Source organism: Musa acuminata, chromosome BXJ3-1 (genome assembly GCF_036884655.1).
Source record: "Musa acuminata AAA Group cultivar baxijiao chromosome BXJ3-1, Cavendish_Baxijiao_AAA, whole genome shotgun sequence".
Taxonomy (NCBI): domain Eukaryota; kingdom Viridiplantae; phylum Streptophyta; class Magnoliopsida; order Zingiberales; family Musaceae; genus Musa; species Musa acuminata.
This window is the reverse complement of record NC_088349.1, coordinates 44,279,417-44,297,294: the sequence shown is the minus strand read 5'-3', so window position 1 is coordinate 44,297,294 and position 17,878 is coordinate 44,279,417. Positions and strand designations below refer to the sequence as shown.

General features: G+C 35.3%; 1 protein-coding gene across 2 annotated transcripts in view; it reads right to left on the bottom strand.

Annotated features, from left to right (window-relative positions):
* Window positions 1–1,345: 1,345 nt before the first annotated feature.
* Window positions 1,346–17,878, bottom strand: part of LOC135581059 (uncharacterized) — a 73,646-nt gene continuing 57,113 nt past the window's right edge. For both annotated transcript variants that reach the window (XM_065135750.1, XM_065135751.1), the window contains 6 exons: window positions 14,273–14,523; window positions 11,724–11,816; window positions 11,541–11,642; window positions 11,002–11,362; window positions 2,988–3,125; window positions 1,346–2,522 (listed from right to left, as the gene is read on the bottom strand). In XM_065135750.1, the coding sequence (XP_064991822.1) occupies window positions 1,794–2,522; window positions 2,988–3,125; window positions 11,002–11,362; window positions 11,541–11,642; window positions 11,724–11,816; window positions 14,273–14,523 (1,674 nt within the window). In that variant the 3' untranslated portion in view covers window positions 1,346–1,793. The remainder of the gene's footprint in view (window positions 2,523–2,987; window positions 3,126–11,001; window positions 11,363–11,540; window positions 11,643–11,723; window positions 11,817–14,272; window positions 14,524–17,878) is intronic.

Here is a 17,878-nt window from a genome sequence, read left to right as displayed (position 1 = left end):
AGGGTTTTTTGGGCGTACCGCTCGGTAGCGGATGGTCCACGTACCGGTAGCTTGTCGGACCGGTACGTACCGCCCGTACCAGACGGTATGATTCGGTACGACAAACCTTGGTAAATATCACAAACACAACGAAGGAAAAGAAATTTAAAGTGATAATAAGTCTATCATAGTTTTCTTAAATGTGGTTACAAATTTTTTTGTTCACTTAAAAAAAAAAAAAAAACTATAGATATGTTCAAATATAATATAATTAACTACTCACACACTTGTTTCAATTATCTATTGCATACAAACTCTAAATATAGGAAGCTTGGAACTTTAGTTGATATAGACATGATTTGCAATTAGAAGTGGGCACATATTATAACATAAACAATCAAATATTCAATTATAAACATTACATACATAGCCCAAGCAGAAATATTATAGTGTTTTTATTGTCATACAAAGACAATATAACTCATGCATGTTTATATTTTTCCATTACATACAAGTCCAAAATATATAAAGCAAACTTGTAAGTTTGATTTATATAAATATATTTGGAATTTGGAGTCAGCACAAATTTAGAATTAGGCATTATTATATGTAGGCGAATATGATAAAGTTAATTATCAGTAATAAATAAAAAAAATTATATATATAATCAAACATTCAATCGTAAAAGTTATATCAGGTGTAGCAGGAGACAATTTAAAGTGATAGGAAGTAAATTATAGTGTTTCTGAATGTGATTATAATATTTTTTTGTTCACTTATAGAAAAATACTATGACTGTTAAAAAATATGGCAAATGACTACTCATACACTTGTTAGAATTTTCCATTAAATAAAAATTCAAAATATACTAAAGTTGGAATTTCGATTTGTAATGAGGAAGGGGCAGAAACTTAGATTTAGACATTTCAAGTGATTGCAAGTTATTTTTTACAGTGATTATTCAGTTATCTGAACAAAAATAATACATAAAAATTATATAGAAACAAAAAATTTAATTTATTATATAAAAATAATAGGCACAAAATGTGTTTTCCAACGGAAAAAGACGTTTTATAACAAAATTATATATATTTTTTAGATATATTACTTTATCTAATGTAAAAGAGTGATATTGAGCTTTGGATAGCATAAATATCGATAAATGATGAATTAAAATATAACATTACAAAAGAGCACAGAGAGAATGGAAAAAAAATTATTTGCATGAGTTTCATGCACACAAATGAATCTCTTCTTCAAATTTCATAAAAATCTTGTTCAAAAGTTAGCACAGAAGGAGAGAAAATTTCATACCAAAGTGGAAGAGTAGAAATGGGTTGCTCGATTTGAATATGTGAGGAGAGAAAAAAATATAAGATTGATTAAAAACCAAAAATCACCTTAAAAGAGAATCAATAACTTTGATGACGAGGAAAAAAACATCCTCAAATCTAAAACGCGTCCCTTTTTCATCGACAATTAATACTAAAATCATCTCTTAGATCCCAAGGGAAGTGGAACATACAATCTCGGTTGGGAGAAGAGAAATTACTTGTGATCAGACTCAACAATAAATAAATGTAGGCCTTTTGCTCCAAGTTGCCTAAACTCGAGGTTAATAATGTTTATTTAATAATAATTAACATCACAGCAAGATTAAATAAAACATCAGTGAAAAATAAGGTAATAAATAAATAAATAAAACGAAGATGCGATACGGACCTTAACCTTAGAGGCTGCGTGCATTTCCTGGATTCTGTAATCCTATTTATCTCAAAAACAATTATTATATAAAGGAGTAACGATCTCTCCGTCTAGCTCACCGTCCCATCTGCATCGACTTGGGGGATCTGGGCGCTCGTAGTGTGTGACACCGCCGCTGTTGGGGGAGGTGACTCGGTAATTTCTGGGGAACCAATTGGGCTATTCACCGACTCTCCGACCGGAGGGGTGCCGTCTGATTCATCAACTTGCTCTGCAATCGGAGGGGTGCCATCTGATTCATCAACTTGCTCTGCAATCGGAGGGGTGCCATCTGATTTATCAACCGGTGGAGGTGCTTCCAATGCTAGCTGTTTATCTCGGGTGCCATCCAATTGATCAACTGGTGGAGGTGCTTCCAATGCTAGCGGTTTATCATCCGATCGATCAACTGGTGGAGGCGCTTCCAACATAAGCGGCTTCTCTGTTTGAGAGTTTGACGTGTCGGGCGTGGTAGTAGGGTCGCTCTGGATTGGAGCAGGTGGAGGAGTCTGTGCTGCTGCGGAGGGACCCTGCAAAGCGGTGGCAGAAGTAGTGGCAGTAGCAGCCGGCTTTTTACCAATCGTAATGGGAGGAGCCGAAAGAGATGCCATCCCAGGAGGAAGTATTTCTATGGGAGGCTTCTTTCCGACTTCTGCTAGGCTCGTAAACTTTGGTTCCTCGAGTGAGGCCAAAAATGCAGCAGCAGCATCAGTTTTAACAACGGGCGTGTGATCGAGTTCCTTCTGTAGCATCTTGTTCCAGGCCTGGACCAAGTTCCTCATTGTCGGCCGACCATGGGCCTAAGAGAACCAAAAATTTAAGATATGTTATCATGGAACAACTGACAAAGTATATTAAGAAATAAAAATACACAAGGAAACATGCAAACAAGTTCGAACATCACCGGGAAGGAATTCACGTTCCCTAAACAATGAAACCACCTGCATTTCCTTTTTCTTGGAAATCTGTGTTCATCTACGTGCAGGTCAAATCTTAGTTAGCTAACACAAGCGAGCTATGCAAGAAGATTTACAGTTATCAGGCTGAACTAGCATTTGGATACCAAAACAATGATAATCTTCTGCTCCATTTTCTTTTCTCATCCAGATGGAAAGGGAAAAAGGTCAGCACAGAAAGACATGCAATTTTCAGTTGCCAACCCAACTTCCGTAGACCCAACAATATTTGATATTGGAAAATTCATTACATGTTGACATGACTGAGAGTTACACATGTAATTGAAAAAGCACAAGACACACACTTACATGAGCATGGAGGACAGCCTCTGCAAGCATCCCAGTGTCCAGCCACGCTTTCTCCATTAGGGCATTATCTCCCAAAACTGCTGCAGAAAATGCAGCTTCTTGGCCATGACCGGCCACGATCAGATTAGTTATCAACCCCTGAAAGGTTCAGAAGAGGAACATTTCGCGTTTCAGTAAATCGACTGAAAAAACCACTAATGGAGTTCCAAGTAAATCTACCATTAATTTCTTTTATCTAAATTGCCTGGTGATTTGCACCTTAGATTCACTTAACTGTTGATCATATGGCCTTTTGCACAATTAAATTGTCATGTGTTCGTTCACCTGATGGTCACTAAAATGTTGATCATGTGGCATGTTGCATGAAGCTCACAAAAGACAACAACAAGATAGATTGCATTACTATATAATTCGACGTAAAAGTAAATCAGTAAAATTCTCAAGCAAATTTCAAATAGAAAACCATAGTTGATAATTAGTTGCAGTCAGTCACATGGATCCCTTTCATGTCATAAGCTTTAAACTTATTTGCCTTTCTCATCATTTTTCAGGATTGCAAACAATTCTTCCTTAATTTGTCTTGGTAAATGCACCTATCCAACTTAATGTCCTCATTCTACATATGCTAATTTTGGGACACAAAATTTTCCCAACTTCTGAGGGTTTTGATTCATAAACATGTATTTCGTTACAGTGGTCTTATTAAACTTTCCTTTTATACAACAACTGAATATAATTTCCTAATGACTTCTGTCAGTTCTTTCATGTCCAATAATCTATCAAGCCAGAAAAGATAATTCATCAAAAGTTGGTTAATGACATATCTAGGAGGAAACTGGAGAAAATTACTGATTATCATCAGTAATATGGAGCAAATCATATGCAACCAAGTTTACCTAACACAGACTTCTCAAAGGGTAATATCAAAACAATGAACGCAAAATGTACCCTTTATTTGTGAGACCATGGTTCATTGCAATACCTTCACCAAGAGGATCATCTTTGATATGCTGCTTTCTTATCATGTTGTACTAAATGTTAGGATATCAGAACAGGGGTTTGGTTTGTGTTGTACATTGGAAAGAGGGTAATCCTCATAGGTTTTTATATGCTGAACAATATCCATTTAATTTACAAGTCCATAAGAGATGCACAACTCCTCGATCACTCTATAAACTATGATTTGCAGAAGTATCAGATACTTCAAATAGTCATATATTATATTGCATCAAATTTCTTGTTCGCCAAAAAATCCTCGTAAAAAACCAAGAACCTTATATATTGTCTCTTATGTCGTTGTGCCTCAAGTAAAATAGTTCATAAAACATTCTAATACCTTAATTTAAGATATACCTTTGTACTTATTACATCCCTATTCTAGGAATATAATTTGACCAAGAGATTTTCTTGTGAAAATCAATCATTGTTAACAATACACATATACTTCATATGCATATACACACAACACTTGTACTGCTAGAGGAGAATAAAATTCAATATAGAATCATCCATTTTGAATTTATTTCCTTATTCGATTTGCAACCAACATATATAAAAAAAAGAAGAGGCTTGAGCAGCTCAAGCAGGCATCTGAGTAAAACCTTGTGGATTCAGCCCATGGGTTGGGCAGCTCAGTTAAAACTTATGGGTTTGCTTCGGGTTCGAACTAGATGATTTGGCTGAATTAATTTATCCAACCAAAATATCTCTCCTCCCCCCATGGAAACAAGCTTCTATGATTGGGAGCCTCCAATCAAAACTTCCCTGACAACCATGGTCTTCTGTGATCTCTACTCGACTAAAACTTTTTATTGGAATAGAGGCATTGGTGTCAGCCAAAACTTCGTTTGTGATTGAAACCTCTCGTACAATCATTGGCGCTCTTCATCATGGTTGCAATCTCTCTTGCTTCCTCCACCGACTACTTATTGGAAAATAGGCTCCACCATCCATTGAAGCAGTTTTCGCCACCCGCTAACTATATGCTCCCGGTTGGAGATGCTCTCCTTCGCCTATTTCTTTTGCTCGGATATATGTTGTCCTCCACCGCTTCTCTATCTTCTCCTTCTCTTTCTTCAATGATGTATGTAGGTAACACTCATGCTCCCTGGATAAGAGGCTCCCTTCATATTTGATCCTCCCTTTAATGTCTTATTTTATTTTGAATCTTTTGATCTATAACATGCTGATTAGGATCATGTGATAAACAACATAATATCCCACTAAAATGGCCATACTAAAACACCATGTTGGTATTTTTATCTAAAACAACACCCTCTTAATGTTAGACCAACATGTTTTTGATATAAATCAGTTGGTATTTTGATCTAAAACAACACCCTATTAGATCAATATATTGTTTGAACTAAAATACCTTAATTGGTATTTTGATCTAAAACAACACCTTAATTGGTTACTATAAAATGATATTCATTGTTAGTTATTTGAATTTTCTGTCAAGATGATTGAATTTCCTACAATTTTGCCTTCGATTTCAATCCTTTCTATACTCTAGGATCAATGGCAAATGTCGAGAGTGACTCAGAAGAATAATCAATATGAAACCTAAGAAAGAATCCAGGATTGATATACAATCATCCAAGGTTTGCAATTTCGTATCGTAACGGAGTATCGAGCTCAGCTCGGTATGGTATGGTACAAGTATATCGAGCGATATGTTCTAGTGTACCGCTTAAGATATATATATATATATATATATATATATATATATATATATATATATATATATATATATAAACATCGTTTTGTTTTTCTGCCCACGTGGGGCGAAGAAATGCTCGGTTTCCTTCTCCCAGTGCAAAAAAGGGCGACGAGGCAACGTCACCTCGTTTCTTCTACCTGTGTGGGGAGAAGAAATGTTGACTCAACGACGCTCGGTTTCTTCTCCCCGTGACATCGTCGAGGCTTCTTCTTCCCGCGTGGATGAGGAGAAGTCAACGACGACGTCAAGGCCTCGTCACCTCAAACAAGGAGGCGAAATTTCATCTGCGACATCCAGCGAGGGAGGGCGGCGACAGACCAGGATCGTCGAGGGAGAGCGACGCCAGATCTCCAAGTTCTCCCTTTTTTTTCTCCCTCTTCTTCTCCCTCGGCTAATACCACTCGGTAATGGGCGGTGACGGTTGAAATCAATCGTCACCGACCAATTTCGGGTGATAACGGGGCAAAAACAACTCCAATTGACTATACCACTTGGTAGCGAGTGGTCCATGTACCGGTCTGTTGGCGGACTAGTACATACCACCTGGTACGAGTGGTATTATTCAAAATTAAAATCCTTATAATCATCTAAAGAAACCTAAAAATCCTAATGTCTTATTTTTAATAAGAAAACTACTAAAGGTGATATTTTTCACATAAAACAACATCAATTTGGGAAAGAAAGTTAAATCAACATGCAAAAGGTCTACCTAATGTAAAACAAGAATTACAAGTGATCTAAAGAAAAAAAGATTGAATCTTCTCATTATTTACTAAAGCATGATGCACTCAAAATTTTAAAGATGATGCTGAATGGGAAGACTGAATGAGAAGCATTATTTACCAAAGCATGATGATTGAATATTTTTATTGTTTATTCATGAATAACTAGGTATCATTTTGATAGAAGATAAGATGAGAGAGAATCGTTAAGATGGTATGGATATGTACTTAAGAGACCAATGAATGTGGTAGTTAGAAGATGTGAAATGATTAATGTTAGTGGTACGGGAAGAGATGGAGGAAGGCCTAAAAAGACAAATAAAAACTATAAATAAAGATTTAAATACTCTAAACTTAACTAAATATAGGATATTTTATATATCTTAATAACGACAAAAAATCCATATAGCCAATCCCAAATAATTGGGACTTATGATTTTGTTATTGTTGTAAGCTAAATGGAAAGATGATATAAAAAATATCAATAGCAGCAAGAGAAGAGTATCTGATAAAGGAGAAAAGAAAGTCTATATAGCCGATCCCAAATAGCAAGGACTTTTTATATATATCTCATTGACGACAAAAAATCCATATAGTCAATCCCAAATAGTTGAGACTTATGATTTTGTTATTGTTGGATGCTAAATGGAAAGATGACATAGAAAATAATCAATAGTAGCAAAGGAAGAGTATCTAATAGAGAAAAGAAAGTTGTTGTTGCTACCAAGGTATGCAGTTTTGAATAATACCGTCCATACCGGGCGATACTTAATGGTCCGTCAGCTGACCGGTACATGGACCGTCCGTTACCAGACGGTATATATATATATATATATATATATATATATATATATATATATATATATATATATATATATATATATATATATATATATATATATATATATATATATATATATATATATATATATATATATATATATATATATATATATATATATATATATATATATATATATATATATATATATATATATATATATACCGACCGGTATACTGCATAGTACCGTACCGAGCGAATGTCGAAACACCGGTACGGTACGATATTTCAAACCTTGGTTGCTACAAAGCAAGGATTGAAATACCGTACCATGCTGGTGTTTCGAGCTTGGCTCGGTACGGTATGATACGGTCCTATGTACCGAGCAGTACGCCAGGGCATACCGAGCGGTATACCTAATTTAGGTGTAAAATCTTTCAAAAATACCTAGAAATAAAAAAAGTTAGGATAGGGTTTTTAAGTTAGAAATAAATATAGTAATAATATAAGTTTAGCAAAATTAATGTAAATTAGGTAAGAATAGTATCACATATCTTTTCGGGCTTTGAGGAATAGTTTTGTACAAGGTTCATATTTTAGTCCGTTACGGATTGTCCTTGTGTAAATATTGAAATATCAATAGAAAAATTATTTGAATTGTTAGACTATTTTATTAAAATATAAACTCTAAAATTCAAATGAACTAAATTATCACATATGTAGATTACCTGATTGTTGATTCTACCATCGAAACGAACGATGAGCCTCCACGAGTGGTGGATCGGGGACCTCGATCCTATACATCTGCATATCAATATGAGATGTTTGTTGGATCTAATAATGAAATTGATTTTACGACATAGTGTATTAATACATCGTATGCTATTGATGCATCAACGTGGTGATGATCGTAGGCTGATCGTCATGAATCATATTTGTCCGAGGCAGCTCCTGAGGCATATATTGGTGAATGCTAAAGCTTCTACTTTAGCTACTGATCTGCTGCTCTATACCATACTGTTGCTCAAAGAAGGATGACCAACTATCACCGTACTGCTGTTGCCCGTATGATTCTCCATAATACGACGGCTATGAATATAATGAGCTTTTTTCTATGTCTACATCATGTAGGCTCTGTTGCATCTGCTTAAATTCATCCACTGCCTTCCCCTTCCCATTCCGTGCAAATATGAGAAAAAAAGAGTTTGAGATAGTTTAAGAGAGTCTGAGAATGAAATGGAGTAAAATAGGGGAGAAGAAGGGTTTAAAAACCTATGAGAAAGGGCTCCAATGGTCAATTTAATTGTTGGAGCACTGTTACCGAGCAGTAAAGGTCGATTTCGGTCGTTACAGAGCTATGCCGGGCGGTAAAGGTCGAAATTTCGACCGTTATTGCCTGATATAACCCCATATCATCCGATACGAGGCGCTTTTAAGCGTTCCGCCCAGTACAGGACAGTCCGCGTACCGGTATGCTATTGGACCGGTACGTACCGCCTATACTAGGTGGTATCATTCGAAACTGTATACCTTGCTACAAAGTCTATAATTACACAAAAGAACAAGCTTGTACATGTTTCAAGAATCAGACAAAGCTATATAAGACCAAAAGGGAACAAAATTAAGATAAATAAATGTAAATTATATCAAAAACAAAGAAGCAATGAAAATAAAATTTAATACATTACTTATTTCTTTTATCAAACAACTATTTTCTTTAATGTTGCAAGTTTAGACATTTTTAAACATATGAGTGAAACTATTGAAAGATATAGTTCTAAATTAAAGCCCCCAAGTTATTGTGAGTTGAGAGTCCTATTACTAAGAAAGGAGTTAGATTATAAAAATTATTATTTGAAGGGTCATAAGGACATATAGGCAAAACATAGTTATTATATCAAATGCATGAATCGAAAGGAGACAAAGGAGTATAATGAATTTTTTATTAAATTGTTCATCATGAACTATGTTACTTGACAAGTTTGTAGCAAAAATTAGAATATACAATATTGTTTAATTTATATTAAACAACAAAAGCAAGTATGTCTTAGTTGACATCACTTTTGCTTTGAATGTTTTAAATTTTTAATTATGTTATTTATATACTTAGACACTTATCATTTTTATTTTCCTCTTTTTTAGGTATATTACTCCAAGAAAAAAAGGTGACATTTATATTAAAATTCATAATGCAACATATTATATTGATCTTATGTTATGTTAGAGGATATTAAAAAGATTCTAAATGTTGTGAGTTTAGAGAGTGATTTTTATTGTTGGCTGTATATACAATCACATTTTAGCATTAAACATGATTGAAGAATTTATAAGCAAATTGGTGAAATATAGTGTCACTCGCTTTGTCACTATATTTCTCAAAATCATAATCTTATAAACACGTTTACCTCAAAAAAGTGGGTGACATGTAAATGGTCAAGATGCTAATGGCAAGAGAACAAATGATATCATTTTGATGTCAGCCTTTTGCAATAATATGGTTTATATACTAAAAGTAATGGGTTCTTTTGTTAGAGTTCTTGAGGTTACAAATAACAAAAAAATACGACAATGGTATATATATATATATATATATATATATATATATATATATATATATATATATATGAGGCTATGGTGAGAGTTAAAGAGAAAATATAAAAACTTTAGTAAGAATGAGAATTATAAGGATATCTTTGTAATTACAAATAAGAGATGGGAATATTAGCTTCATCATCCATTATAGCAAGATACTATTTAAACCAGGGTCTGCCGTACCGAGCTATACCGCCCGGTACGGGTGGTACATACCGGTCCGACAGGTTGTCGGTACGCGGACCGACTGTTACCGGTCTGAGTGCACTGTAGCAGTATACTGTAGCACTATAGCAGTGCTACAGTACTCGATACACCCAGGTGTACCGCTCGGTACACCCAGGTGTATCGCTCGGTATACCGTACCATACCGGTACCGAGCCCAGGTCGAAATACCGATACGGTATGGTATTGTGAACCTTGATTTAAACCCAAAATTTTTTTATAAAAACTCGTCTATTGAGTTTGACAAAGAAGTTGTCAGTGTATTATATTTAATGGATATTTGGTACCTAGCATTGAAATTCAATATGAGATAATAAATAAATTATATCATATAAAAATATTGAGGGCCCTTTTAGAATTCCAATGAAGTAATTATTAGCAATTGTATGGACTAATAAACTTAAAAGTTAGAAATACATAATCAATGTTGAGATAAGTGAGTATAGCTAAGTATTAGATGGAGGAATTATTTGCATGACAACGACTTCCCATCCCTTTAAAATGCTCTAGAGGTAACAACCAAGAAAGTAAGAAATAGAGAAAGGATAAAAGCAATATATGTTGATTGATGCAAACTCTAGTGTTACATGTGCGCAGCTAAATGTAATTAAGATGCTGAAGATTAAGGGTTTATATCTAATGTTCGCCATTGAATTCTTCTCAAAGTACTTTAAATCCAAGTGTATTGTACAATATGTCTTTCGATACAGTACTTGTTAGAGGCCAGGAGCATCTAATTGAATGTAATAGCCTAATAACCAGCAAAACAATTGCCACAAGTTTGATATGATCCTGATGAAATTAAAAAATAATATATCTGCATAAGTAAAGCCAAAATTTTGGTAGAATCATGAACCACAAAGTATATATTATTTGAAGTGTGATTATGTTTATTGCTTATATATATATGCCTATGCCATCAACGAAAAGATATTACTTTTATTGTGATCGAAGAAAAGATTGTTTACGTACTGAAAGTCTGGTCAGCTCTCCATGATTTGCAAGCCGTAGTGCAAGCCCTCTCAAAACTTGACCTTGCAAAGCACCCTTCACAGATCCAGCAGAAGCCAGCCTTTTCAGAGCTTCACGAGCAATATCAGCTTGTCCTGTGGCATCTGCAGCATCAATAAGGTCCAAAAATTCCTTAGCAAACTTTGCTATACCCTGGACAGCATCCACAAGATTTTCCTGCTTAACAGCAGTGAGACTGAGAATCTCAGTGATATCTGCAGCAGTAGTTTCTTGACCAACATCCCTGCTATTGCTCATCGTCAACAAGCACTGCAAGGCTCTCTTTAAGTCATTGCTCTGCATGGCCAATTCAAACTCTAACCTGAAGGAAATCAGGGTAAATTTGACCTTAATTTCTCCCTTGAATCTAAACCAGTATCAAATTTCACAATCAGGAGTAGACTATTTTATGCTCAAACACAAAACAAGCAGTAAGACATATAAAAACGGCATGCCACTGATGATGATAATAAATACTTTAAATAGCCTTCTATACGAACCTCTTGGATATTCCAGGCAGATGAAGAGCTTCTGTCGCATATCCCATCCCAAGCATGAACTGAGCCAAATCATCATGATGCTCACGACTAAGCCTGGTTGCCCTGCAGCGGTGAGGAAATGCTCACAAGTCTTCTATCAAAGAAGCTAAATATAAAATATGAATACATATCACAATGGTTTACCATTTCACTGCACTCACTGCATCTCCATATGCAGCAAGACACCGGCAACGAATACCTGGATGGCTGAGAGACAAGGCATGTGCACACATATACCTGATAATAGATCACCACAGCCATCAGGAGAAAATTACTAAACACAAACTGGATGACACAAAAATTATGATCTTAATAGTTTCTTTGCTTGGTAGATGAAATTTGATAAGCAAATAGATGTACATAAGCGAGCAAACATATGGATGACCTGGGATTGAAAAAGGCAATCAAGTGAAACAGGAGGTACAAGGAATTTTACTAATCATAATCAATTATGAAGTCGATTAATAAAAATCAGTGCTCCCCCTTCCATTATGCATATGTAATAAAATAAGAAACAAGAGTAAATCTATTTCTAACAAACATTTTGCAATGTAGTTGCTACAACATATTTTCATGAGAAATTTTTTCTTCCATAGTCTACCACCAAAGCATGCTATTGAATATATAATACCTGTATAATTACTATGGATCATCCGATGTATATCCATGAGTAGTGAACAAAACAGAAAATGAAAAACATGAGAGAAAACCTAAAGCCCTGCTGATATGAGAGCTCTCTCATTGCTTTCAGAATCTCCAGAACAATTTGCTATTTAAACAAACGAATAACCAGGCAAACCTCAAAATTGAAGAAAGCCATTTGATCATTAACCAATTTTCATACAACTATTTGATAAAAATCAAGGATATTAATTTCGCAGGACTGGTCCATGAACCTGTAGGACTACCACATTTCGGGTGATCTAGTCTGGTCTAAAGAAAAACAGTTCTATAATAAAACTTCTATTAATGCTGAGGCTTGATGCCCTCTAAGGCATGTGAAACATGAGCCTTCTCTAAATCTCTCCGTGTCGCCTAACCACCACCACTTACTGCTGTTCCTCCATTCTCCGTCCACTGCTTGCCTCCATATCCAATATTCAAAATAGAAAACCTTGTTAAAAATATCATCTAAAAACAATGTTCTTATCCTCTAATAAAGAGCACTAAAACTACTAGGACACATAATATAGATTTGCAAGTAATATAATGATTAATGATTTTGCTTCACAATTTCTTTGTTATAACATAACCTTTGAGGCTGCTATCTAATGATTTTTCAACTCTACAACCCATGTATTTTAAGAAAGCAAAATATGATCATCACTGAATTTGTGGAGCACAAAATAATGGTCTTATTTGTAGTTCAGAATCTCGTTTTTTATACACATGGAGAAGAATTTAGCTCTCATTTGAAAATCATATAAATTAGTGGCCAAAAATGTGTGATAATATCATATGCAGTTAATTTCTTATGACGTGCATGGTGCCTTTTAGTGGCAAATCAGATTATAAATATTTTCAATTTTAGGAGCAGTCATGTCATGGTCCACCATCAGACTGTAATCTTTAGGGCCAAAAATTGGCAAAAGATGTTCAATGAAATTATAATTCTGATATTCTGATATTCAATCAAATTAAATCACATTTAGTTTGAATGACATTAAAACATTTTTAGACACAATTATAATTAAAAGTATTAATCACGTCTACCTTAAAAAGTTTGCTAGCCTTGACAATTTTGAAGTTTCAAGCTGCCAAGTAAACCTATTTTGAATAATCAAGTTTTAGAGCCATTACAGATATGTTAGATCATAGATGTTCTATTAGGTTAGAAATCTTTGTTTTGGTATTACTTGATGCTCTAAAATGCTTGCCTAGTAGGAGCAATAATATTCAACCAATTATGTGATGCGCTATGAGTTTTCTTATAGCACTTTCATGTTTATATATTTTTATGAATTGATCATAACTTTGGAAGTGTTCAATGTCCAAATAGTTTTGTGGCAATACAGTAAGAGTTCCAAAAAGAAGCTTTCGTATTTTTTCTTCATATTGTGAAACTGAATGGCATTAAGTTATTTTCTAAAATTTGGATGCATGGTTGAAACTTACTTGTTTATCCAGCCTATGGCATTTTTTCCCCCAAAACGAAGTATCATGTCATGGATATTAGAGCGTGCACAAGACACAATTGAAGGCTCAAGAAAACTAATGATTCTTTAACAATGATCAAAAGATTTAAAACAGATTTTGATATATTCAAACTACAACAGCATTTAGATCTATTTGAGAGATTATAGCCTTCCTACATGTCGTTCTCGTAAAAGGAGCTTAGGATCAAAGGGCTGTCAAGGTGCAATAACTAAAGTTGTAAACTTGACCAGCAACATTTGGTGTTTATTAATTAATCTCTGAAAGTGACGTGTAAACATATGAATAGAAGCATGATGAAGTTCATGGCACATTGTAATTCTCATCAGCATTATGATCCTCATGATTTCAGCTGACCAAATATTTCAACCATCAATACAACAAGAAATTGCGAGTTCAATAAAAATATTGAACTTTGAAGTAATCTATTATATGTATTGTCTAGACAAACTAACAATGCAAGTTTCTGGTCAGATCCAATATGTGAAATAAATGTGTCAACAGATTTAAGGTTTCAATCAACAAGAATGTGATCTCACCTGTCAATAAGCCAAAGAACCCCATCTCTAACTCCAACCACAACAAGAGGCCCTATGGGGCGTTTCTGTTCTGGAGGAAAACGAGTAGCTGCTACAGATACACCTCCTCCAGCGACAGCAACTTCATTCACTTTTTTTTCTTCCATCTCTTTTGGCAACACTGTATCTTCCCCATCTACTTTGTGCTGCTTGGGCAATGTTATGAATGGTGGTATAGAAGGAGCATCCTGAAATGAGGCTAATCGAACTACCTATGAATGGACACATTGATGTATTAGAATAAATTGGGACTTGATACTTGATTTTCATCATTGCAAGTACAAATTGGCATTTCCAATAAACCATGACATTAAAAGTTAAAACAAGCTGATAAAATAACTGGGGATGACAAAAGTCCATTCAATATAGTCACAAATGACTAGAAATTCTAGGTTATAAGGATGAAAAAATTGAATTTATCTCTTCAGATCCATCAAAGAATAAAGTGTAGCTAAGCTGTGATTAGCCCTATATTATATCTAACGATTTTTAATTGGGTTTGGATCTAAAAGTAAGAAAATGACACTAATTAGCTCTAATCAGAGTAAAATCTTATTAAATAAAATAAAAAACACTTAATCAATCAATAAATTCATAATAAAATAACTAAGAACAAGATATAAAGAGCCCCAAATTATACCAAATGACCCCTAATTGGATTTACAAGAAAATAACATTGATTATCACTAATTAGACTTTGATCACATTAAATATAAGAAAAACAATCAATCAACCAATAAATTCACAAGACTGAGTGAGACTGAGTGAAAGAGAGAAAGAAAGGAGGTTTTAACAAGCTACAACATATCCCAATGGTCGATTTGATCATTGTGTCATGGACTTAGCTAGTTTTGCCTAGTGGTAGATGTAAAAACCTCAGGTGTTCATCTAGGTAAAATTGGAATCAAGCACGTTCTGAAGAGGTTCCATTTATCGGAGAGATCGTAGCCCATGACAATGTAGTAGTAGAAAGAGTTTTATCCGAAGATAACATTAAAGATCCATTGATGAAGCTATTGTCTCAAATTATTTTTTAGCGTCACCAGAGTCTGATGGGGATTAAACATATAGGTGATTGGCTTTAAGTCAAGAGAGAGATTACTAGTTATAGGTGGCCTACAAACCAATCACGTGTATGATGACACTTGTGATCCGCTACACAATCTTTGTTAGTTAATAATGTTATTTTCTCACTCTGTATTGCATAATGAATATATATTGTGATGCCCTTAAATTTGTGCAACGAGAATTGGATCATAATAAGATTATGATAATAAGACAAATTCTTTTTAAACACAAATCCTAAATATTCTTGGTCATAGATTATTCGAGAAGGACATCGAGATAATCGAACAGACCGATGTACTAAATACCCGTCCATATGATGGAGGCAACTGGTCTCATAGCTACTTGTGTAAGGACCCTAGAGATATAATGCAGATGCTTATTGGAGAATGAGTTCATTGAATGATTCGCTTATGGAATGTTGGATGGTTACTGATACCTTATCGTTAAATAGTGATTCTGTAGTTCTAGTTGTGCATCTGATCCTTAGACTTGAGACACAAAAAATGTCTTATTTTAGTACTTCATTTTTTGATACCGGACTTATAGATCTCGAAGTTTTAAATCTAGTACAACTGATCATTAGAAATGACAACCAACCTTATGAATGCAATTGTATGTCAATAAAGAATCATCCACTCTTAGTATCATGAGAGGAATATCTCGTGTGTTCTCACTTAGGCAAATCCCTAGCTAGGGTCGATTGAATTGAGAGAGGAGTTCTTTGGGAGAATCCGATAATAGTGAGACTCGGATGGATTCCATATAGGCCTAACAACACCATGCCCAATATACGATCTCTGAGATATTAGATGGATAAGGGACTATAGATATATGATAACTGAGGGTAGATAGGTCCAATAGATTAGATCCCCTTGTACCGTCTAGGGACTATGACGTAGTGGCATAGTACGCCTATAGTCAATGAGTTGAGTGAATTATTACAGGGATAATAATTCATTGAGTCAGAAAGAGTTCTGAGTCAGAAGGAGTTCTGAGTCAGAAGGAGTTCTGAGTCAAAAGGGGTTCTGATGGGTGTAACACATGATTAGCTCGGTATTGGGCTTAGAGGGTCACACACATAGGTGGATGATGTGATAAATAGGGGATTAGATATGGGATATCAAATAAGCCTCCTTTAACCTTTTAATGGATCTATTGGGTGAAACCTAATGGAGCATGGAGCTTAGAGTAGTTATTGGATGAGGATCCAATACCTATTAAGCCTTTACATGAGGATCTATTAAGGTTACCTAGAAGGGGTTCTCTATAAATGGGAGTGGTTCTCCAAGAGTCATAGGCAAGAGGGAACGCCCCTTCCTTGCTCACTACTGCTGATGCCCTACTGTGTGATGGCGCATCGTCACGAGGAGGAGGAGAGCCGCCGTCACTATCCACTGTGTGAACTTCCGCTAGAGAGTTCGCGAGAGCTCCTTCAACCAGCGAGCCAAGATCTGCGCGTCAGGGGATATACGAGTTCCCTTATGTGAGAATGTCTCACCCATTCTTAATGAGGTTTTAATTTTTTACCTTCCGGTCATCTCCCGACGATCCAATGCTATTTTGTTTGGGAACAATTTTTTGTTTTTGTTTTCGCTACGCATGTGATGCATCATTTTCCAAAAGTGGTATCAGAGCTAGGCTCCCTAGGGTGACGACCATTTTTTTTTATCTCATGTTGTATAAACTCAATTTTTCGTAACCAAGTTACATTTTTCATCGATTTCAAGTTAAGACAGCATACAATTTTGGCATCTGAAATGTTCAGACGATCAATAGTTTTCTCATCAAAGAGTTGACGACAAACTAATCTTGGCAGTCAAGATAGTCTTGGTAACCAAGTCGAGCGCCGCTACGATGGTCCTGGCAGCACAAACTTGCTAATCATAAGTGCCCTGCAAGCCAATCATATGAGTGATAGCACGTGTGATATGATACACAATTTTTTTGTTATTATATTATTTAGAATTTTATCACTTTATATTGCTTATTACATGTATAAATATATAATGATGTCCATGGATCTATGCAATGGGAATCGGATTGTGATAAGATTACGATAATGAGACCGATTCACCTTTCAACACAGATCCTAAATAATCCTAATCATAGGTTACTCGAGAGGGATATCAAGATAACCGGATAGACTGGTGTACTGTATATCTATCCATATGATGGAGGCGGCTAGTCTCATAGCTGCTCGTGTAGGGACACTAGGGCTACAATGTTGGATCTCATTGAAGAATGAGTTCAATGATTGATTCACTCACGAAATACTGGATGGTTGATGATACCTCATTACAAGGTTCGTAATACCGTACCGTACCGGTATTTCGACCTGGGCTCTGTACCGGTACGATACGGTATACCGAGCGGTACACCCAGGTGTACCGAGCGGTACACTCAAGTGTGCCGAGTACTGTAGCACTGCTTGTTCAAACAAATCCTTGACTAAGGTCATTTGGATTGAGAGAGAAAGAGCTTATCCGGGAGATTCCGATT